The 24,025-nt window shown below is 38.8% G+C and overlaps 2 protein-coding genes across 3 annotated transcripts in view; both read right to left on the bottom strand.

Moving 5' to 3' along the window:
* Positions 1–8,333, bottom strand: part of LOC306850521 (D-glutamate cyclase, mitochondrial-like) — an 18,252-nt gene extending 9,919 nt beyond the window's left edge. Inside the window, exons 1-9 of one of the 2 annotated variants that reach the window (XM_079386192.1) lie at positions 8,232–8,333; positions 6,511–6,597; positions 5,758–5,911; positions 4,491–4,689; positions 4,160–4,310; positions 3,269–3,391; positions 2,849–3,052; positions 1,393–1,653; positions 1,143–1,242 (exon numbers count right to left, since the gene is read on the bottom strand). In XM_079386192.1, the coding sequence (XP_079242318.1) occupies positions 1,143–1,242; positions 1,393–1,653; positions 2,849–3,052; positions 3,269–3,391; positions 4,160–4,310; positions 4,491–4,689; positions 5,758–5,911; positions 6,511–6,597; positions 8,232–8,235 (1,283 nt within the window). In that variant the 5' untranslated portion in view covers positions 8,236–8,333. Of the gene's footprint in view, positions 1–1,142; positions 1,243–1,392; positions 1,654–2,848; positions 3,053–3,268; positions 3,392–4,159; positions 4,311–4,490; positions 4,690–5,757; positions 5,912–6,510; positions 6,610–8,231 lie in introns of both variants that reach the window. The other variant, XM_079386191.1, reaches the window with a different exon arrangement.
* Positions 8,334–8,382: 49 nt separating this feature from the next.
* LOC306850866 (sodium/potassium/calcium exchanger 4-like) overlaps positions 8,383–24,025 on the bottom strand; it is a 34,771-nt gene continuing 19,128 nt past the window's right edge. Inside the window, exons 8-17 of the mRNA XM_079386805.1 lie at positions 23,379–23,404; positions 23,246–23,299; positions 22,601–22,689; positions 21,207–21,376; positions 19,625–19,772; positions 15,166–15,332; positions 14,719–14,833; positions 14,507–14,619; positions 14,359–14,424; positions 8,383–11,793 (exon numbers count right to left, since the gene is read on the bottom strand). Coding sequence (XP_079242931.1) covers positions 11,641–11,793; positions 14,359–14,424; positions 14,507–14,619; positions 14,719–14,833; positions 15,166–15,332; positions 19,625–19,772; positions 21,207–21,376; positions 22,601–22,689; positions 23,246–23,299; positions 23,379–23,404 — 1,101 coding nt within the window. The 3' untranslated portion in view covers positions 8,383–11,640. The remainder of the gene's footprint in view (positions 11,794–14,358; positions 14,425–14,506; positions 14,620–14,718; positions 14,834–15,165; positions 15,333–19,624; positions 19,773–21,206; positions 21,377–22,600; positions 22,690–23,245; positions 23,300–23,378; positions 23,405–24,025) is intronic.

Below are 24,025 nucleotides of genomic sequence, written 5' to 3'. Positions count from 1 at the left end.
TTTTGTGGTAATCATTATTATGAACACAAATGCTGTTGATTGAGCTTAAGATGCATTGAATCCAGAATATTCCTTTAATAATGCAGTGAGGAATAATGCATGTCATTATCAAAATAAACCTCAACATCACCCTGAAATGAGTTATTTTATGATAATGATTGGCTGACTGCAAAGACCAAATAATTAGATAAATGGGCATAAAATATTTTTTTTAGATTTTGAGATAGAAGAGACCACAGAGTGACGAGAAACATGAAACTACCAACAATCAGTTATACAGTTTAGCAGTCATTATACAAAATTATACTACGGGGCTGTTGAATGCTTGAATCTGATTGGCTGACAAACATTCTAAGGTTTGCAATTATTTTCAGAGAAACACAGCAAAAAAACAAAAAGGCGTTATACCATATGCATTTTCCATTGATGCCATTTTTGGCCATATTCCATCACACGTGATCTTAACAACCAATGCTGTCGCAATTCGCATAGTATTTGTCTTAAATAGTATGCGAAATTAAAATTAAGTGTCTCAAATTATAGTATGCTAAAATGAGTATCTCAGACAGTTTACTATTTCTGTTGAAAATTTGAAGTGCAGATTCATGCACACTCGAATGGCTAATATTGCCCACAATCCATTGCGCGTTGGATGCTGATTCGATTAGAACCACGAACACAAATAAAAAGTCGATATGCGAGACTGGCGGTGAAGTAGATATGCTTAGATAAAGGGATTTGCGTAATAATACCTGACCTGATTAAAAACAAATAACTATTAATTGGCATCTGCGTTATATTTGCGAACATTGAAAACCTTTATAAAGATATGTTTGGATATTAACTTTTAAATGCATCATTATGAAAACACATGAGGAGAGTTCAAGGCATTAAAGACCCATGACTGGCAGATTAATGTGCCTCTTCATTTCTCTCCAATACGATAGGTAAATTAAATGACTCAATTATGAAGTAGTAGTATGTCCCAAAGCTTGTATACTATTCTGCTACATACTCAAAAGTATGTACTTTTTCTTCATAAAAAAAATATATACTTTTAGGGCATAATAAGTAAGTAGGCGAATTGGAATGCAGCACAAGAGAAAGCAGTGGATGGAAAATGAGATTGAACCACATTACACCTGGGCTTAGTGGGATCTCCATCACGGCACAGGAAGTGAAGTGCTGAGTCAGGGCCATTACTCTGGAAACATATTACTGGCACTGCAGTCTTTATCACACCTGTTAGTGAACAAACACACACACATTCAGAAAGTAAGACCCTGTCCTAACCAGACATGACAAGTCTACCCTCCAAAATGTTAATTTGCATGTCGCTTATGTGGCTAGCATAACCAAAGAATAACTCTAAATCGGCAATGATGGAGGCACCTTTCTCCACAGCATCCCGCATAATGTGTTGATTCATCTCCAAAGCACGCCCATCCGTCACGATGACCACCTTTTTGCTGAGTGCTTGAAGCATAGCTGCCATGGCGATAGCCCCGGGTGGGCCATCAGTCTCTTCAGGGGGGTTGTGCATGTAGTGTGTGGGGAAACCAGTGGTGATGAGAACAGAGGATGAATGGGACAGTGAGAGACAGGCCTTTAGGAGCTCATCCTGCAAGAACAGGGCCCGTATACCTCTTGAACCTGCACACAAACCACAGAGTTACTACTTTACGTGTTTTAAAGTCATGAAGATTTTTTCCTCATTGTAACATGCGAGTGTAATGAATTATTGAAGAAAAAAAATAAATAAATAAAAAATAAATGTAGGATGGGGACTTGGTTCTGTGCATCGCTTGCTGAGATGTGGGCACTGCAGGAGTGGAGAATAAATGATTGGAGAACTCCTGCATGTGTCACTAGAGAGAAGTCTTTTGTTTTCACTGGAAGGTGCAATTATGACATTTTGTTAAAACATTACAGTAAACAAAAAAAAAAAAAAAACCAAAAAAAAAAAAAAAAAACCTTCACAATGGCAGAGTGTGATACCAAAAAGTAATTTGTACACTTTGGCCACACTTAATGTATAAATGTCAATAATAGCCATTTTTGTTTAGTAGTTGTGCTATTGAGTGCACTATGTATTCGTGGACGTGCACTAACACCTAGTGGTGTAGAAGTAGCATTACACAAATATTTTGAGTTTACAATGTCAGAGCACAAATTCATGCTTCCAGGATATTATTTGGAAGTAGCTTTTATGGTATCTAGTAAATATTGTGTCACCAATGTATTCCAGGCCATATGCAGATTTAAGAAAAAGATGGTTGGTAAGAGTATTATTTATTTATTTATTTTTCTGGTGTAATTAAGGTTTTATTAAGGGAGATTTCTGGAGCTGACATTATTTTGGAAAATAAAAATCTTATTTTTATGACAAACCTTTAGAAAAAAATATTTATTTTATTCTGAATGAATTCATTATTTTATAGTATTATCTTGAAACAATTGTAAAGACTTGAACATTTACCCAGAACTTTGTTCAGACTTTTGTGTTTGGTTTGGAATTAATTATGCTTTTTAAATGTATTTTCTGTTTTCTATTTTATAAAAATAAAAAAATTGTTTAAAAAATGTTTCTCAAATGATCTTCTTTTATGTTCCATACTTTATGTTAGGCCATTGTAGTCTAAACATTTAAAACAATAATAGTTTTTAATAAATTATCTTTTGGGGGTATTTTCACAGCCATATTTAGTTTGCGATAATTAAATGCAGCACCCTGTAATTAATTAGATTATAAATTTTAATCGACTGACAGCCCTAATTTAAATATTGTTTTTTTTTTGGGGGGGGGGGGGGGGGGGGGGGGGGGAGTCAGAATTGTGCTGCTTCATACCTGGGTCTTCAACAACAAGCTCCTCAATTGCTCGAATTTGTTGAACAGCTCTTTTGCTAGCGATGCTGTAATGCAGAGGATTCTGGGAAATGGAGAAACTCAAAGGGCATTCTGATGGCTCAAGAGTGAGGGGCGAAATATTTTCTGCCTTTTGATCGGCGATGAACATGCAGCCAGGAGAGTGTGTGAACGCCAGAGCGGGCTCTGCAATATTAAAAAAAATAAAAAAGGTCAACATGCAGTTCTTTTCCTACACACTGCATAAAAATTATCTGTGTATGCTGCAAAAAATGACATAAAACCTCAAGTGTACTGAAAACCCAGTGACATTAAATCTTAAAGGTGAAGTGTGCAATTTCTACTCCACTAGCAGCACCAAACAGTGCAACTACATTTTTAAAATTTTTGGAGAAACCTTACTGCAGCTCTGTACAGCTTCAACACCAGTGACCCCACAGGCCCAGAACACAGGCACATCACCGGGACACCCCTTCACTGGGTCCCCATAGTCTGGTTGTGACAAGTCCTGGATACCCAGCAGCTCTGTAAGAGAATCAAGGGAGTTTACGAGATGTTTAAAAAGGAGTTCATTTTTCGACCTGCAAGCGCCTACAATGTTAACAGTTGGAGTATGTTTAGACATGTTTTGATCATGTTTTGACTACACATGCAGTTAAGTATTACAGATGGACTCTTAGGAGAACAATTCCACCATTAGTCATATCCTCCATGAACATGATTGGTATTTACAATGGTCCCAAAAAGTATTTGAACACTTAAAAATGTATGAATCTCATTTGTTAGATAACAGCATATAAAAGCCATTGTTGTTATTGTTAACAATAATTATTCAAAATAATTTTCGTTACAGTATTTTGGGCAGAAGCAATAGTTTCAATTCACAAGCAATAGTTTCAATTCACAAGACATCAATTAATGCAGTCGAGAGGATTATTATAATGTTTATATCAGTTGTTTGGACTCCCAATCTGACGGCACCCATTCACTACAGAGGATCCATTGGTGAGCAAGTCATGTAATGGTAAATTTCTCCAAATCTGTTCTGACAGGGAACCAAACTCATCTACATCTTAGATGGCCTGAGAGGGAGTACATTTTCAGCAAATTTTCATTTTTGGGTGAACTATTACTTTAAATGGGGAAAAAATAAATAAATACAAATAAATGAACTAACTGTTAATTTGAGGGGAACTGACAAACTGATCTATTGAAAATCACCTTAAGATCATTAAAAGTTGTATATGATAAAGTGAGAAACTTAAAAAAAAAAAAGAAAAAAAAAGTACATACTAGGGTCTCCAATATGGACGGGGCCTCCATGTGCCAGTGGGATCGCGTGTGTGCTTTGAGCCGTAGCATCCAGCTTGTCTTCTGGTACAGGTCTCATGCTCACCACCATCGGACAGTGAAACTGACCTGCTCTAATACAAGCTACTGAGGTCTGCAAAAACAAAGCAAAACAAAACAAAAACAGGCATAAGCACTATGACCTAAAGGATTTTCCTTTTGGTCATTTTTTCAATTTCAAAACAGGGAAAACATCCGACACAAGCAAAATCAAGTAATAAGCTGTAGGCGCTACAGCACATGGATGTAATCCAGGCCCGAGGTGTTTACTGACCTTGTACATGCTGACATTTTTACCCTGTTCCACATTTCTCACTGGAACCCCAGCGGCCTTTAAGGCTGACTCAAAACCAAAACTACAGCCAAGGTAGAATGCAACCATGTCCTGAAGTTGAGGAGTGTAAGAGGATAAACTAGCGACCTTCTTCATCAGCACACCGTTCTCAAACACACAGTACTCTGGACAGTCCTCCCTGAGAGAAAGGCAGGACAATGCGGAAATTAAATATAATAATTTTTGAAGAATGTAACTAACTAATGGAAGCCCGTTTCTGCCACTAGATAAAAAATAAAAAAGGTAATTGCAACTTTTTCATCTCACAATTCTGACTTTCTCTCTTATAATTGCGTGATAGAAACTTGCAATTCTGACTTTTTTTCTCAGAATTGCGTGATATAAACTCGAAATTGCGATATATAAAGTCACAACTGCGAGATAAAAACTCGCAATTCTGACTTTTTTCTTGCAGTTGCGAGTTTATATGTATTGTGAGATAAACTCGCAATTCTGAGAACATATCAGCCACCCCCCCTCAAAATTGGACTTTAACTCACAATTGAGTTTATATCACGCAATTCTGACTTTATAACTCGCAATTGTGAAAAAAAGTCAGAATTGCCAGAAAAAAAGTCAATTGCGATATAAACTCGCAACTGCAAGAAAAAAGTCAGAATTGCGAGTTTTTATCTTGCAATTGTGACTTTAGAAATCACACTTCTGGCTTTATAACTCACAATTGCGAGTTTCTCTCACAATTTTGTGAAAAATGTCAGAATTGTGAGATAAAAAGTCGCAACCTTTTTCTTTTAATTTTTTTTTCAGTGTTGGAAACAGGCTTCCATATTAAACAGTTGAGAGTAGCTACTGACTTGGAAGTCAATGGCTACTGTCAACAGAAGAAAGAAACTCAGAGGTTTGGAACAAATATGAGGGTAAGTAAATGATAACAGCATTTATATTTTCGAGTGATCCCTTTAAAGGTTGTCCAGTATTTTTTTCCTAGTCTATCTCTGGGTGTAATTATTAAATGGCAAGATGGCCTTAGAACACTTTACTGTCAAAAAAGATTAATTTTTTACAGCTGTCTGTGACTAGAGATAATCTATAAAGGAACAGCCTCCTATTAAACAGGATTTGATTTGATTTTCTCACCACCTATTTACAGAACAGTTAGTGAATCAACTCAAATCAAAAATAAAATAGTGTAGGGCAGTGGTTTCATGTCTGCTAGTGGACACTTTGGTGTGAACTGTGAAGATACCTGATGTCAGATCCTGTGGCGAGGGGGCCGCAGGTCCATTCTCCACATTTGCTCCTGTACAGCAGCGGTAGGGGGCTGCTGTTAGCTCGGCAAAACGCTTCAAAGTCATCAGCAAGATCCTTGTGCAAGATCACCACGTTAGCCTGTTGATATCCTTTCAGTAAGAATACAGTAATATTGTCCGTGAGATCTTGTAGCTGTCTCCGTGCTTGCAGATTTAAAATCTCTAAAAATGTTTTGCAGATTAAGGATATACAATTTGGTACGGTATTTGAATTAAAAATTTTTCCTCATCTGTTTACAGAAAGTGAATACTGTAAATGCAATGTATTCGCTGAACAATATACCGCATAACTAGAATTGTGAGTTTGAAGGTTAATCAAAAATGAATCCAAATATTCGTTTGTCAAGCTGGAATGCGCTTTGCTAATGCAATGATAAAATCATAATACCAAAACAAGATTTACAGTGTATTTACTAAACATACCATGGCATCTAATCATAATTTCACCCTTCATACCTGCAGCGATACCAGAGGTGTTCTTAATATCCCGACTCTGCAGCCGAATAATGCTCCGCAGAGCACTGGGAGACAGACCCTCTGACTGCCACATGCTAAATCCTGTGCTTTATGACAGCCTGACACTTTAAAGTCCAGCTGGTTAATGATTTTAAGCTGATGTAACCCACTGCTGTAAATGTTAATGCATAATGGTGCATAGTAACTAAAACCAAACCACTTGTAAATCATACCTGGCTTCATCTTTGCTCGGGTGCTGTAATTCAGGCCTTTCAGTCGAACACCACGACGCAGAACATTTGTCGCACATTTCAACAGCCCTGCAGGAAACACTGTCACAGGTTACTGATCTGGAAATTTCAGAGACTGAAAAACTGATTTCAAAGCCAAGAACAGCCATGTGCGTTTGTGCATGCATATAGGGCCTATAGGGAGAGAGCGAGAAGGAATGGAAAAGTTTTTTGCTGACATAAATTTTTTTCTTTTGCAATATCAAGATTTTAGGTTCTAATTTACATCGTGAACACCAGGGATAAATACAAGGTTTCTGAGTCCATGCATAATATTGTTTTCTCTGTAGGTTTGGTATGGTAGGATAATTTTTGTGCACTACAAAAAAAAAACTTGTAATTTTATAGTTGTTGAGTGAAGAAGCACACAAAATAAAACCATAATAGTATACAAACGAGGCAAGAAAAATCTAACTATTATAAAGGTACATTGTAACCAAAATGTTGAACTGTGTTCAGGCTGTTAATTTTCATAACTGCAATTTGTCAAACGTGACCCTGGACCACAAAACCAGTCTCAGGTCTCTGGGGTATATTTGTAGCAATAGCCAAAAAAAAAAAAAAAAAAACATTGTATGGGTCAAAACTTTTTTCCTTTTATGCCAAAAATCATTAGGATATTAAGTAAAGATCATGTTCCATGAAGATATTTTGTAAATTTCCTACTGTCAATATATCAAAACTTAATTTTTGATTAATAATATGCATTGCTAAGAACTTCATTTGGACGACTTTAAAGGGTGATTTTCTCAATATTTTGATTTTTTTGCACCCTCAGATTCCAGATTTTCAAATAGTTGCATCTCAGCCAAATATTGTCCTATCCTAACAAATGGAAAGAGGATTTATTCAGCTTTCATGTGATGCATAAATCTCAATTTTGAAAAATTGACCCTTATGACTGGTTTTGTGGTCCTGGTTCACATACGTGTACTCAGTTTTATAATTCTATCGTTTAAAATTGACTAAATTCCTTTTATCGGTCAAACAATGGTTTGATATTACCCTTTTACATGTTTTACCGTTTCATGAATAGTTTTGAATAGTCCATATTTTAGGCCTACTACCAAAATTCTACTTTAAAGTATATAATAGGCCGTTTAGTGGCAGGCACCACTGTGACAACTTAACCTGCCCCATAAATAGTGACATGTTCCACTATCGACTTTGTGTTCAAACAACTGCAACTTTTTCCTGAACAATAACTGTAGAAATGCAACACTGTATTAAATGTACATTAAGCAGTGTGACAACTAACCCCGGTCTGAGCTTTGTAGAACAGTGGAAAAATGAAAGCAGCCTATATTTTATATAGCCAACTGCTGTATCTGTCAACATTGAGTTTATAAACTATTTTAGAGTGACGCACATTAATTTGTAACCCCTGTCATTAAAACGTCAATAATTATGCATGCATTACAAAAACTGTTAAAATAGCTGGCGCCACAGGTAAAGCATGCATTTCAAAAATGCAACACTATAATAAAAGCGTATAACTACAGTGCAACAAATAGAGGAAAACAGAAGCGCACTGACACTTCCGTGATTGCCTCTTAAAAACAAACACAACGCGTCCTGCATACTTGCACACACACAGTAGTTATCTTTTCGATGCCACTTCTGATTTGGCGACATAACGACGTTAACTTGAGTATAAAACTCACCCATCTCTGTGCATCAGAAGCGACTGCAGAACAGCAACAACGATTCCATTTTACAAGAAAACACAAAATGGCCAGAACTGCAGTTACTGGTTTTATACATGCGGGGGCGCTAAATGACCAAATGCACGACAGACACCCAAGAAACACATTTATAAACGGTATAATTTAATTGTTTTCTCCATACAATATTCTTGTTTCATATATTGTTCATATTTTTTTAGATTATTGCTTTACAGTAAAATGCATTGGTTGGATACATCCATTGCAAGACAATACATTCAAGTTACACCAACATCTTGTGTTGAAAATCATTAAATCTGTACCTTACAAAAGGTTTCCACTCACAGTGCAGCAGGTCACTCGTGGAGCAGTTGCGCATGTATCTGTGCATGTGTGTGTTTAATAAATCAAGACACCACATGAGAAGTTCTCATACTCTTATGCATATTCATGCGTGGGAGAGTCATTTGAAGAGGCATACAATGAAGAGTGCATATAAGTCTATTCATGTAAGAGTGCTATACAACTGGCAACAAAGACATCCCATTTGAAGTGACCCCATGAGACATTAATCAAACTACTCCGGAGATCCGAAGTTTATAAAATACAATTATGTGTCAAAAAATACTCATCTCAGTTCAAATATAACGGTAGCATTTACATCAAGCATGGCACAAATAACCTGCGACAAAGTAAAGGATAGTGTGCTGACAAATAGATTCAAATCAATAGTAGGCCTATATGAATACACTTTCTATTGCACTGACAAAAGAGACTTCCCAAAACAATCAGGGAGGAACTAACATAAAAAAATAGAAACTGGCACCAAAGAATTCATTTAATGCTGGAAAAAAACACTTAACTATTTAACGTGGCAACCAGCATAGGAAGAAGCTTTAGAAGCTCCTCCAACAGTGTGCGTATGGTGTTTCTATTTCAGCTGAATAATGTAATCGTACAGATCACCACTGAGTAACACCACAGAACAACGAACGAAAGAGAATCATCACATGACACCACCGTCATTCCGCACAGCACATAGCCACAATAAACTAAAGTCGACATTCTACAGAATGGCAATGATGTGATATAAGATTAGATGACAGAATCTGCATGCGTTACAGCGGTGGGCAACTTCAGCAGCTTTCACAAACATGGCTCATCTATGAAAATATAATCTCCGCACTCGGCCCTCACCGACTGAGATTGCATATATCATATATAATGTGTACATCAAATACTGCAACACCTGTCTTTTTGCACAGACAACAGCGACAGCACCTCCTAGCACTTAACAACGACAGCTTCTACTACTGACAAAAGACACAAAGACACGCTCGTTCCCCTACGATCAAGTTCAGATCTCCTGAGCCCACTAGCAGCTGAGTGAATGGGGGGTCCTATAGCTGCCATTTAGGGGTGAATCTCAGGAAAAGAGTCGAGGTCAAGTTCAGGTCATATTTTACCACAAAAACAAAGATTTTTTAAAATTGTTTTATGCTTAAAGTATCTAAGACCATTATAATTTTGGTTTGGTATTGTGGCATCAAGGTAAGCATATTTTCTACCTGAAACATCATTACCGTAATTTTCATTACTGCAACGAAAAATCATTACCGCAATAGAAAAAAACAAACAAAAAACATTACCATAACGCAAAAACTCATTTAAATTACTCATGCAATCATACAATAATACAATCAAAACATTTCCATGGCCTCATAACAAAATCTTGATCCTATTACTGTAATGGAAAATATATAATTACAGTAATTAAATATCTTTATGGTAATTTTACATTTATGCTAATTTAAATCTATTTTATTACAGTATGCACAAATTACAGTATGAAATCCGCATGCATTGCAGCAGTGAGAACCCAGGGTTGAAAATGTGCTTCAATTTTATGAAAATAAATGTTGCAATGCAGATAAACATTAAAAAGGTCTTTAAACTTAGTTTCCTTGCACAATCTAACTGATTTTTCTTTTGAGTTTGGGATCAAATATGACCTGGGCATAGTTTCTTGAGATTCGTTTTTGTAGGAACATTGATACGAGCTCACAAAGCTTTGCCCTGCTTTAAAAATGGCTTCTTTGTGTCAAATCATGCATTACAGACAAACGGTAATAAATATCCAGAGAGGGAGGTTAGGAATGCATTGGAAATAAAGAAAAAGTGGCCGCTTTGGTCACGTATGTAAATTCACCCTCACCTCCCATCATCTGTAAGGAAGCACTGGTTCAAACAGGATCAGTAATGTTATATTTACATACAAACAAAAAATCTTCGATTTGTAGCATGTTTGCAGAATTCAGGATCTCTGTTTGTGATGTGATCAGTATGTGTTAGCCACAGTTGTCAGTCATCGTCCATACTGCGAAACAAGTAAAGAGCGGTCCTGAGGGTCATCTGCTCTGGTCTGAACGAGAGGTGAGGAGCAGCTTTTGATGTGTGCTTTATGATTGGTTCCATTCACTGGTTAATGCAGATCTGGAATAGTAAAGGGGAAACCAAAACGTGTCTAATTTTAGAGCCTCTGTTTCCATGTGTTAGAAGCTGGTCCACTCGCTGACCTCTCCGATGGGCACCTGCCGGAAGCTCTCAGCAGGAAATATACATTCCAGCTCATAAGGATTTCATAACAGCTCACCCCCTGCCGCACGATCCATACAGAAAATGCTTCACATCTGCTATGCGTCTTGTTTCCACATTTTTCTTGTGTGTAACGAGCTGCGAGAATCACTTGCTTGCCCGAGGGCACTCATTTCATGTCAGTTCCATCTTTTTATTGCGCCACATCAAGGATGTACTTTAATTTTTCCATTCCGGAGGAAATAAATTAATATGATATAGATGTTTTATGCCACATATAAAGTGCATTATGTTCGTGTTCATGTCACACATTGTCTCAAGGGAAGAGAAATTAGAAAATGTAGATTGCTAATGCATACAGAAATGAGCAGCATTCTATGTCAGTGCCATGTGTGTGTGCAGTTTGTGATGTAAGTGTACACTTCGAATCTTTCTGCTCTGAACAAGACATTTACGGGCTGCATTGTGATTGTCCAAGGTTCAGAAGTGGAAGAATATCCAGTTATAAAGAGAGCTGCCAAGGAAATTTTAATTTCCTGGAATTGATGGAGAAAGTTGCGAGTCAAAATTTACTATGGCAGTCACAGTTAAGATTCAAGATTTGAAATATTGTATTAACACAATTCATCAAGTATATTTAATAAATTGAATAACGCATGAGGAAAAAGTGGTTTGAATGTGCAGCGGGAGAGACAGTGGTTTTCTTCAACAGTAGGGAGTTTAAAGAGAGAGGAAACAGCAGAATCATTGGTGATTTTGGTTGCAGGTTTATCCCGGAGGTATTTTGGTTCAAAGCCCAAGGAAATCTTCTAGCTTAGACACCCTCTTGGCACATGGGCAGGTTGACAAAAGTGAAGACATTGTATTCGATCAAGATGGAAAAGCAGAGGAAGATGGCATACAGAACAAGCACGTATATGCCCAGCTTAAAGTCCAACCTCCACTTGTTCGCATGGATCCCCAGCACCTGAAAGTGGACAAAAAAAATCATTCGTTGGAAACCAGAGAAGATATTCTTCTATACACTGTATGGATACCTAAACAATCGTAATCTCTAGCTTCTCCTAACTGACATACGCACATTCAAGAGAGAGCGGTGTTCTAGTGGATGACGTAGGCGTAGCGTAAGCTCCAGTGAGGAAATGCTAGTCTCGTGAGAACCAAGTTTTATTCACTGCAAATGAAAACCAGTCTCCTCTTGGCTTATTTCGAAATCCTCCGACATTTGTCTTTACAAATCCTCATTTTGTACACTACATTTGCTCGTTCGTCATTTCCACATTCGTCGCCGCAGTCGCCTACGTCATCTACTGCAACGCCATTGTCTCATGAATGCATGTACGACATGTAGCGGAAGCTAGAGATTACGGTTTATAGGCCCGGTTTCACAGACAAGATTTAGCCTAAACCAGGATTTGGCCATAGTTCAATTAGGACATTTAAAGGTGCCATAGAATGCATTTGATACAGTATTTTAAATTGTTCTCTGATATCTACACAGAAGGTATGTGGCTTAGGTAAGGGCAAAAAAATCTCCAGAAACGATTTTACATGTCCATTTACAACCCTAGGATTTCTGCCTAGAATGAAACGGTCTGTTATTGGCTTATTTGGCAGGGTCATGAATAATAATGAGCTCTGCTCTGATTGGCTGTTTCACAGTACGGCTCATCAGCAAGAAGGAAGCACAGGGAGGAAAATATATATTTAAATACTTTCTCTCGCAGTTATATCGTCGGGTAATTATACTGTATTATAAAACGCGGGCATCAGGGAGCCGTTATTAATATGCGAGGCATTGAAACTGCTTTTGAACGATCCATCGATCGCGTTATAGTTTCTCTTTCAAGAGACGCGATCACACAAACTATGTTTACATTATGGAGCAACAGTACTTACCACACATTTCACAAGATCAGATGCTTGTCAGTGGTGCTCAGGATCTGTAAGTCATTCGCCATCATCCTCATCTCTCCTTACTGAGAGTGAAATCTTATGTACTGTAACAGGCTACCGCTAGCAAGGAGCTAACCATGTCCCTTTAGTGGCTCGCGTTATTTGCTTTCTGTGCCTTTCTGAATACAGACACCAACCCATCCCTGCACTTCACACCCCCTGCACGGCCTGGAACATAACATTTATTGTGTTATTTTCGCTGTTGTCCGCGCTTGTTTATTTACAATACCTGCAGAGCTTCTGATGGTTCGGCCGGCTTAGAACAAGTGCGGGTTTATGCAAATGTTGGGGGCGTAGTGATCCTGACTGTTGCGTCACAGTCGGTGTTATGTTCTGATTCGCCTGTTTTTCAGTGCTCTTTTTTAATCACGAGATTTACATATGAAGGAGAAAACTATGGTGTTTGAGGCTCACTGTATGTCATTTCCATGTACAGAACTGTTATTATTTAAATATGCCAGGGTAAAGACAGTTTTTCATTCTATGGCACCTTTAAGTAATTTTTATAAACATGCTTAGAAAAAAACATTACTGGGATGCATCTCGAGACAAAACAAAGGCACTGATATATTTTAAGATCAGTCAGTGCAAGCTTATTTCAGTTGAAACAGCTCAGACTTACATTTTAGTCTAGGACTAGGCTTAAGCCTTCTCTATGAAACCGGGTGATAAAGTTTTAAATATTTTTCTTACACAAACTTTAAGAGCCAGGACATTTTTAAATATAACTCCGATTGTATTCGAAGAACGTCTACACCTAGGATGGCTTGAGAAATTGTAAGGTAAATCATGGGGTACTTATGAACTATCCCTTTAAGAAGGGATGAAAAAATTTGATTTTCCACTTTATTATGGTCTTCATTTGAATATCGATTTTTTTTTTTTAAAACCCAAGATCTTGTTTAAGTCTACTCTATACTTGCATTCAGTGGCTTTTTAAAAATGTATTTGTAAACAGCTTCTAATTCAGCAGATGCTTGTTGCGTTCTACTCCGCTACATATTTGGACTAGAGATCAACCTATATATGAGTTTGAGCAATGAATGGTATTAGAGTATAACAGTAACGTGAGAGCACATGGATAAATTATATATACATGCCATTTAAAAAGTTGATTTTATTTTTATTTTTTTCCTCTCTCCCCTTCTTGTTTTGTAGATTGATATAAAAAATATTACATTTAAATGAATTATCCAACATATACTTATCCAATAAATATGTACATTTCATATGACAATACATTTTTTTACAATTTTAAATCATTATTAATTTTGTAATAAATATTCACGACTTTTGATCTATAAAACATACTTTTTTCCATTGTGTTGAAAGTTTTTCTTCATATTATTGATTGTGGGGAGATAAAAAACAAAAACAAAAAACTATCGGCTGATCAATCTGTTATCTGCTTGATTTTCCACCTTGGTTACTGTTATTTAAATTAATATTTCAGTAATGTACCAGGAGCCAGGAGAATTTTTGTAGACGTCAGTGGAATTAGAGGTTCTAACTAAAACTAAAAAGGGGTGTCCATGTATTGCACTTCTGAAGTGAATTGTCCTTTACATTTACTCACAGTTAAAGCCACCGAACCCAGCAGCAGAACAACAGAGTAAACCAATCCTCTACTGTTGATTTTAACCTAAAAAGGACACACAAAAAAGAAAGGTAATTTTTACGGTCTTTGTGGAATTGTATGTTTGAGTAGTAACAAAGACAGATACCACAGAGCCGTAGTTGACAGCCATTGTCTGGATGCCCCAGGGAACGCCGAGTCCAACCAGGATATCAAAGACGTTACTGCCAATCGTGTTGGAGACAGCCATGTCCCCCAGGCCTGAGCACACAGACACAAAGCCAAAGCTGGAAAGTCAGCTCAACATGGATTAAAGATAAGCGAAGGTAGAAAAACCAAGAAATCAAAGGAGAGCTCTACCTTGTCGTGCGACAATGAGACTGGCTATGCAGTCGGGAACACTGGTGCCAGCAGCCAGGAAAGTTATACCCATTATGACATCTGGGATTCCAAGTGTGTATCCAGCGATTGTGACCTGCACACAGCAACCCACATGAATGAGCTTCAATGAAATGCTTATAGGAATAGTGATGTAACATGCAAGCAAGCAGAATGACCTAAAATAAGCAAAATTCAAAAGAAATAGTGTCAAAACAAAGACAATTTCAAACTGGCGTCCAAGGAACACCAGGGGGGCTGCTAGGGGGCTAATAAAAAGATTTTACAAAATTTACTATGGCAGTCACAGTTAAGATTCAAGATTTGAAATATTGTATTAACACAATTCATCAAGTATATTTAATAAATTGAATAACGCATGAGGAAAAAGACATCAAAATGCTTACACACAAAGATACTGAAACTCACCATCCACACCATGACGTAGGAGAAGATGGCGATCCACAGCGTAGAGAGGAAGAAGGACAGCATGAAGAAGCGCTCCCACCGTGGTTTGGCACAATTGGGTATGGTGAAGAACAGCAACACCAAAATAGGCCAGGAAATGAAAAACTTCACTTTATCCATAGCGCCCCCTACAGTCACATGGCACAGCGTGTCAGTAATCAGCCCTCCAAAAAAAAAAAAAAAAAAAAAAAAAGTCTTCTCTTTATGGCATTCAGTTGATCATCTGATCCTAGCTCATAGCTCAGATAAAAGCAGAGCTCACAAGAAAACACATGAGAAATGCCCATGCAGTGCATAATATTAAGGCTACGGAAGAGGATTAGGGCCAAGCAATATTAAAAAAAATAAAACCATCTTGAGCTTAAAATCATTATAATACGAGATTCATCTCGTTAAATTTCAAGAAAAATTTAGAAATGTTGAGATTAAACTCATTAAATTGAGAATAAAGTTATGTTTGCGATAACAATTGCGATAAAATGTTGAGAATAAACACTCATGTCATTTCATCTCATTGGACAGTCAAATAGTTTCAGCAGTGGCGTAGGTTAGAGAGTAATGCGCATGGATGTAGTGTGTGATGCAATCGACAAGGGTTCAAAACCGTATTTAGGCAAACTCGCTTTTTTTCCCTTTTCTAATCACATCGGAAAAGTGAAAATAAATTGCTTAACGAGTGTTTATAAAAGGCACTCCAAACACAGGCAGTGAACAAAAAAACCTAGAGCAGAATTCAGTAAGGAGACAGCTGTAGGGAAAAAGATGTTCCTGAGTCTGCTGGGTCCTTGTCCGGAGGCTCCGGAAGCGCCTCCCGGAGGGCAGGAGGTTAAATAGACTATCGTCAGGGTTAAAGGAGTCCTTAAGAATGCTGCGAGCTCTACGTAGACCGCGTTTTCTCTGGACATCCTCAATAGCAGGAAGTGGTGTCCCTGTGATGCATTGGGCGGTTTTCACCACTCTCTGTAGTGCCTTGCAGTCAGCAACTGAGCAGTTCCCATACCAGACTGTGATGCAAATGGTCAGGATGTTCTCGACTGCACACCGGTAGAAGTTCACCTGGATGGCAGTGTCCTAAGGAAGAAGAGGCGCTGGTGAGCCTTCTTGACCAGGCTGGAGGTGTTTGTGGTCCAAGACAGGTCCTCCGAGATATGGGTTCCCAGGAACTTGAAGCTGGAGACATGCTCAGCAACCATCCCATTAATGTGGATGGGGTCATGCGTGCTTCCTTTCTTCTTCCTGAAGTCCACAATAAGCTCCTTTGTCTTACTGGTGTTAAGGAGCAGGTTGTTGTCAGAGCACCATGCAGCCAGGTGCTGTACCTCCTCCCTGTAGGCAGTCTCATCGTCTTCTCTGATGAGGCCAATCACTGTGGTGTCATCTGCAAACTTGGAGTTGGATCCATGCACAGGCCTGCAGTCATGGGTGTAGAGGGAGTAGAGGAATGGGCTCAGCACACAGCCCTGTGGTACGCCGGTGTTGAGTGTGATGGTGGTGAAGCAGGTGTGGCCTGACCTGACATGCTGAGGTCTGTTGGTCAGAAAGTCCATAATCCCAGGTCTCCAAGTTTAGTGGTCAGCTTGGAGGGAATGACAGTGTTGAATGCTGAGCGGAAGTCAACAAACAACATTCGTACATGTGTTGTTATTGTCCAAGTGTGTGAGTACCGAGTGCAGCATTGTGCATACTGCATCCTCCGTGCTCCTATTGCTATGGTAGGCAAATTGATGTGGGTCCAGTGAGGGTAGGAGGCAGTTCTTGAAGTGTGCCAGGACCAGTCGCTCAAAGCACTTCATAACAATTGGTGTGAGTGCTATGGGGCAATAGTCATTCAGGCACGTCGGGGAGGAGTGTTTCGGCACAGGCACAATGGATGTGGACTTAAAGCATGTTGGCACAGTTGCTTGGGTGAGGGAGAGATTTGAAAATGTCTAAAGACCTCTGCGTGCTGCTCAGCACATATCCTGAGCACACCGTCGGGCCAGCAGCCTTGCGTACGTTGATCCGACTCAATGCTGTGTAGACATCTGTGGTGGTGAGTTTGAGGGTTTGATGGTCTGCTCAGAGTGTGATCTTGGTGGCCATCTCCTTGTTGTTATTGTCAATGCAAGCATAAAAGTAATTTAGCTCATTAAGGAAGAAGTCTGTGACCATCGGAGTTGAGTTGCGTGGCTTGTAGTCACTGATGACCTGGATGCCCTGCCACATGCATCGGGGGTCAGAGTTGGAAAAATGTTCCTCTACCTTTAGCTTGTAGGCATTGCTTGGCCTTCTTGATGCCCCTGTTCAGGTTAGCCCTGGATTTGCAGTAGGCCTGAGCGTCATCTAATCTGAAAGCAGTGTTGCGGGCTTTCAGCAGGAGCCGCACCTCCTTGTTCATGCATGGCTTCCGATTAGTGTACGTTGTGATCTGTTTCCATGTTGTCACACTGTCAATGGTGGTGTTGATGTAATCCAGTACAGAGGTGGTGTAGATATCAATGTCAATGCCAGCCTGAGAAGCAAACATTCTCCAGTCCGTGTGTTGAAACTTATCCTGAAGTACAGACTCTGTTCCCATCGGCCACACTTTGATGGTTCTCACTGATGGCTTCACACGGTTGATGAGGGGTGAATACTTGGGGGTCAGAAACAAAAAAAGATGATCTGACTGTCCCACCGTCTTTAAGTTGGAGTGATTAAAATCACCTACAACAATAAATATAGCCTCCGGGTGTGCAGTCTGTTGTTTACTAATGGCCGCATGCAGTTCGTTCATAGCAAGCTGCGCATTAGCATCCGGGGGAATATAGGCTGCAGTTATAATGGTGGAAGTGAACTCCCACGGCAGATAAAAAGGTCTACATTTAACCATGAGAAACTCTAGGTTAGGTGAACGGTGTCTCCCAACAATTTCAGAGTTCGTACACCAAGCTTTGTTTACATAAATGCACAATCCTTCGCCTCTGGTCTTGCCGGAGTCATCTGCCGTTCTATCTGCCCAGAGCGTGTAGCCCTGCGAGTGCTTCCGCCCTGCTGAGTAGAGCATGTAGCCTCGAGTATTCTGGAGATCTCAGGGATGAGTCGAGGATTGGTGATAAAACTGTTGGAAAAGTGCAGACCGATATCCAAAAACTCCTGTTGGGTATAAGATATTAAGGCAAAGCTGTTCAGTGCGAACAGGCCTGAGATGAGCAGGAACAATACTGCAAAACTGCAAAAACTGGAGAGACGCTGAGCCTCGCGATGTGTACGCGCCGCCATCTGGTTCTAATATTAAAGGTGCAATAGGTGATTGTCTTTAGAAACATTTTTTTGTTATGCTGGTTGAAAGTCTCTTCACATCCTGATAGCAGTTATTAAGTTAAGTGGCCTAAATGTATTTATCCGTTTGACCAAGAAATGTTCATCCAATCAAAACGCTCATTCCGAGCATTTTGATTGGTTTTCCTACCTGCCTGTCAACATATGTATTTGTATACCTCTGCGCACCCGGTTCGCGCAGACAGGATACGTCATCAGCGCGTGCATGTATGCTATGCATGCTGACAGAGCGAGAATGGCAGGCAAGCATCAACAACCTGATCTTCCCTCCTGGTATTGTTGTACTTTTACTAACTGTGCTATCCGGTGAATGACATATGTATCGTAGTAATGTTGTCTCTGATCTTCGATCTGCGAGCGTATATGCGTTCAGGGGGCGTGGCTTTGGACGGCGATTTGCAGGGAAGGTGGGACGTACGCTTTCAGTGCTATCAGGCTAAAGTTTGCATTTTCCAAGATCTCCTACTGCACCTTTAATTATAACTCATGACTGACAAAAACAGATTAACATGGAAGTTCAACATTTCCAAGACTTTCAGTTTTTCCTTTTTGTACAGCCTTATGCTTACCAAGGCTACATCTATGTGATCAAAAATACAGTACAATTAGACATTTTTAAATATTACTACAATTTAAAATAGCTTTCTATTTTAATATACATTAAAATGTAATTTATTCCTGTGGTGACAAATATTGAAAAACATTCTAATATGCTGATTTGGTTCTCAAGAAACATTTTTTCTTATTATCATCAATGTTGTGTTGCATAATATATCATGATTGGAAACAGTGCAAAATTTCAGGATGCATGATAAATAAAGTTCAAAAGCATTTATTTGAACTGGAAATCTTCTGTAATATTGTAAATGTCTTTAATGTCATTTTTGAAAAAAAAAAAAAAAATCATACTGACATACAACACACGCAAAACCATTTTACTATATAATATAATACCCTGATATTTCCATTTTTAATATCACCACAGGGACCTTGCTGGTTAGTACACAGCGTAAGGACTATGTGAATAGATCCAGTATACTATAACTTCAGATGCACTGATGTCACAACATGCGGTTAAAGAGCCAATGTGTTAATGTATGAGAAAGTGAAACCGCCTCACCAGGCAAGACGAAGGGAGATGACAGCTCACTCTCCGGCTCCTCAGTGAGTTTGTCCTCCGCTACGTTGCCATTTTCTATGGTGTCAGCTTTCTTTTCAGCAACCAACACTGCATCCACCCCATTGGCCATCTTCACCAGCCGCTGCTGCTGTATGAGGGGCAGTGAGCAAAAACTGCTTTATAATTCACTCATCCATTTCCTCACTTTTCTAAGCTAATTAGAATTTTTCCCCACTAGTATGATGCTCATTTTCTGAAACATTTGGGTGTTAGAAATAACATGAGTGAGTAAATAACGAAATTTTTTTCATTTCTGGGTTCAGTATCCCTTAAAATGTTAAGTACTAAGTTTAACACCATTCCCAGCCTCAATTCCCTTAACTAGATGACATGTCACCATCAAATTCTTCAGCAGTCTTTGTAGCAGGGGTTTGAATTTCTAACACAATTCTTTGAACGCCAGTGTGTGGATATTTATAGAAACAGTTTAATCAGCCTCACACCCAGAACTAGGCTACCTGACGTGAGAATTCCACAGTGCTGAGTTAGCCAACAAAGACTGCCCCATAAACCCTTCTGAACTCCGGCTTATAATCCAGTCTCTGGGTTCCCAGTGCTAAATATGCTTATTATAAGTGGATAGGGCAGATGCGGAACTCTCAACAGATGAGCCTCATTTGAAGATCTATATAAATAGCTGAACACATCTGCAACTCTAATCTGTTGAATTCAACATGAATCAGCGTTCACAACCCATTTAACTTCTGTATTGTGACATTTTCCAAGCGAAAGACAATGTTTGAAAAAGGAACAATAAGTAAGATGGGCATTCAAATTTGATCCATAAGAAATTGAATGTATTGTGAAAAGTTAGCTATGTTTCCATCCACCTATTTTCATGCGCAATTTATAATGTTGCATGTTGCATGAAGACGCTGGATGGAAACGCCAAGATGCGCATAAATTCTAAAAATGAACAAAACTTATGCGCACAACTGAGTAGGATATACTTTTTATCTGGTAAGAAAAAAAATACACAAACTACGATGGAAACACATTTACCGATTAAATTACACCATGCAAATCAAAAAGGTCATGTGACTTTGCACAATGAGATGGGATAACTTGACTACCCAGCTGATCTCATTGCACAGCATCTGAAATGTTGTTTTGGTTGTTCTGAAATGCCTGTGTAAGTCTGTCAAAGTATTTCTTTATAATTGTCTCTGAGACGCAAGTAATTTATCATATGAAAATAATATTCAATGGCTTCTCCTACTTTTCTTAGAGATATGTATTGCCAGTTTATCAGGAAGTGACGATTTTCTCTTTTACTCGTTGGATTGAAACTGTGCTTTATTCACAAATGTTTTATGCGATATTCCAGTTTGATGCATTAGTTAAATTTGCATCTTGGAAATTTGCATCTAGTTAAATTCTCATCATGGAAACATAGCTACTGTAGGTTGTGAAGGGGATGGGTTTTTGTCCATATAATGGTACTCGGCAGGGTTCAAAACAACACTGACTTTCATTGTATGGACCATATATAACCGTTCACTCACCGAGTGCATTTTCTTACCTCATTGATGATAAGGCGGCTTGCCATGCGCAGACGTGTCTTGGGCCCAAAGTGGTTGGTGATCATGACCCTGAGGCCAGCCTCGGGGAACCGATAATGTGAAGGGCTTGAATTTATCATCTCATCCACCATCACAAGAGAGCCCCTAGTGTACTCTTTACTGGGCTTTACTGCGGACACAGAGGAAAAATTGTTTGTAAGTGCACCTATACATTGTACTCATGCTCAATACGTGCAGCAAGTACAGTATTTGTCCATAAAACACACACACACACACACACACACACACACACACACACACATAACTGTCAAACCTGCCCTAAGAGACCAAAAACAAAAAAATCCTCAACAACTGTGCACAGAAACCAGCAGGACTGTAAACACACACTCAAAAGAAAAAGGATGTGTCACAACTTTCAATCTAAAGTCCTATTTGTCAGTGAGATACTGATTCCTGCTGGGAAAGACTGTAGGCCCACCTCTGAGCGCCTCAGGATACTGTCAGAAACCATCGACACACAGAATACTGACATGAAATGAAATCCTCAACTATCCCGCAGATTACTGCTGGACACCACAGGAAGAGCTCTATGGCCAATACACTATTAAATACATATAGACAAACATAATGACCAAAGACATTCACAATATTAAAGGAATATCCTTGGTTAAATCTAACTTGAAGGTAAAATGAGTGATTTCTGTGCCTCGAATGCTAAGAAATGGCCAAAAAAAAAAAAAATCTCTCTCCATGGGACAACACACACTGATAAACTGTACACAATGACACCAGGAACATTGTCAATTCTGATTTTATGTTGTGATGTTACCATATCTGTATTTCACTTGCCTTTGTCCTTGACAGATATCTTTACAAAACCTCAAATGAATACATGAATGCAAACCTCATCAATCAGAAACAGTGACAGTTACCATTTTGTAAACGAGTGAAAGGATGTATCACTGGTTCTGAGAGAAAGACATGAACACACACACAGACACAGAGAGCACTGCAGGATGAGACAGGAGCCAGGGCAGATTTAGTAAGGCTAAACAGACAGGCTTCAGCGGGGGGGTGACAGAGACCACCACGCAGCACAACAGTTAGAGCTGCACTACAGGACACCACACTCTGAAACAGAAAGCGCACCTCAGTTATTCAGCAAGAAAGCAAAGTGTCAGCCTTCAGTAAGTGCTGTTGGCGTAGGCTTTACAAACAGCAGAAATATAGATAGTAAAGTGGAATTAATTTAAAGAGAACAAGATCTGGCTTTGTTGTAAGTGGCAGAGGGTTAGTCGCTACTAGCCCACGAGGAAGCCTGTCTAGTTACCCTTACCTGGTCCGAGTAATGGCCATGATGGATCATCCCAAAACTGATCATAACATGCATTACCATCTTCCATCTCGCTGATGACCGTATTACCATTGGCGACACTCTTGTCTTCCTTTCCCGAAAAGCAGTTCTGTATGCTAGTGTTAAACCTAACACACACACACACACACACACACACACACACACAGATTTCTCAGGCAAAAAGTGTCAATTGTCTATTGTTAATAGTGTAGTGATGTATGAAGCACAGCTCACACAAGTTACTTTCAAACCAAGCAGTTGTTCGATATGGCAAATGATCAACTTGAACAAAATCTGCAAGGGGAAATCTTTGACTCGACACAAAAATCCTGATTGTTTAAATCCTATTGAAATGACTGTATTTTGCCATGAAAATTTACTGAACAGTTGTAACTGCACCTTAATTCAGCACAAAGTACCATGCAGTTCTATGTTGTCACTTTACTAAAATTTAAGTAGTCAGTATAGAAAAACCAGCAAAGACTCAATATTAAACACTTATTTCATACAACAGCAATACACATTACAATATTATACAACATTTCAATAACACACTCCTTTATTTAAAAGGTCAAATATTAAATGGAAAACATGATCATTTAAAGATACTTCAGGCTAAACAGTTAAGTAAATAAATAATCAGATGTTTAAATAAATGAGTATACAAAACAAAGGTAGACTCACTTCATGATGATAATGTAGCCAACATACATGACAATCAGTATCAGACTCTCCCACCTGCAGAGGCAGAGGAGAAAGACAATCATGTGTCTGCTTTCAACCAGTCAGAATAAAATATACTCAGACGTTCACTTACCACAAAATCTTTTCATCATAAATGAACTGAAAGAAAAGTTCAGAGTGTGTGTAAATATTCATGGAGTGACAGCAGATTTTCAGTGCATGTCTCAATTACATGCTCTACAGAGCTTAACAGTGACGACCCAGTATTTTCTTCATGATTTCCTTTTTAAAAAGGTGTTTAATAAAGACTTGAACCAAACCAACGATCCCCATTATGAACAAACTTTTTGTTGTTTTTTTAAGAGAAAGACTGACAAAGTAGTATTGTCTTTATATCTGTTCACTCAAAAGTGAAAATTCTGTCATTAATTACTCACCCTCATGTCTTTCCAAACCCGTAAGACCTTTGTTCAACGTCAGAACACAAAGTAAGATCTTTTTGATGAAACCCGAGAGCTTTCTGACCTTGCATAGAGAGCAACAGAACTACCATGTTCAAGGCCCAAGTTCTTGTGGCTTTATAACACTACAGTTGATGTCACATGGACTATTTTAATGATGTTCTTACTTCCTTTCTGGGTCTTGAAAGTTGCATTGCTGTCTATGGAGGGTCAGGCTCTCGGATTTCATCAAAAATATGTGTTCTGAAAATGAATGAAGGTCTTACAGGTTTGGGACGACATGAGAGTGAGTAATTAATGACAGAATTTTCATTTTTTG

This window comes from Barbus barbus (assembly GCF_936440315.1).
Source record: "Barbus barbus genome assembly, chromosome: 30".
Lineage (NCBI taxonomy): Eukaryota > Metazoa > Chordata > Actinopteri > Cypriniformes > Cyprinidae > Barbus > Barbus barbus.
This window is presented reverse-complemented; position numbering and strand designations above follow the sequence as displayed.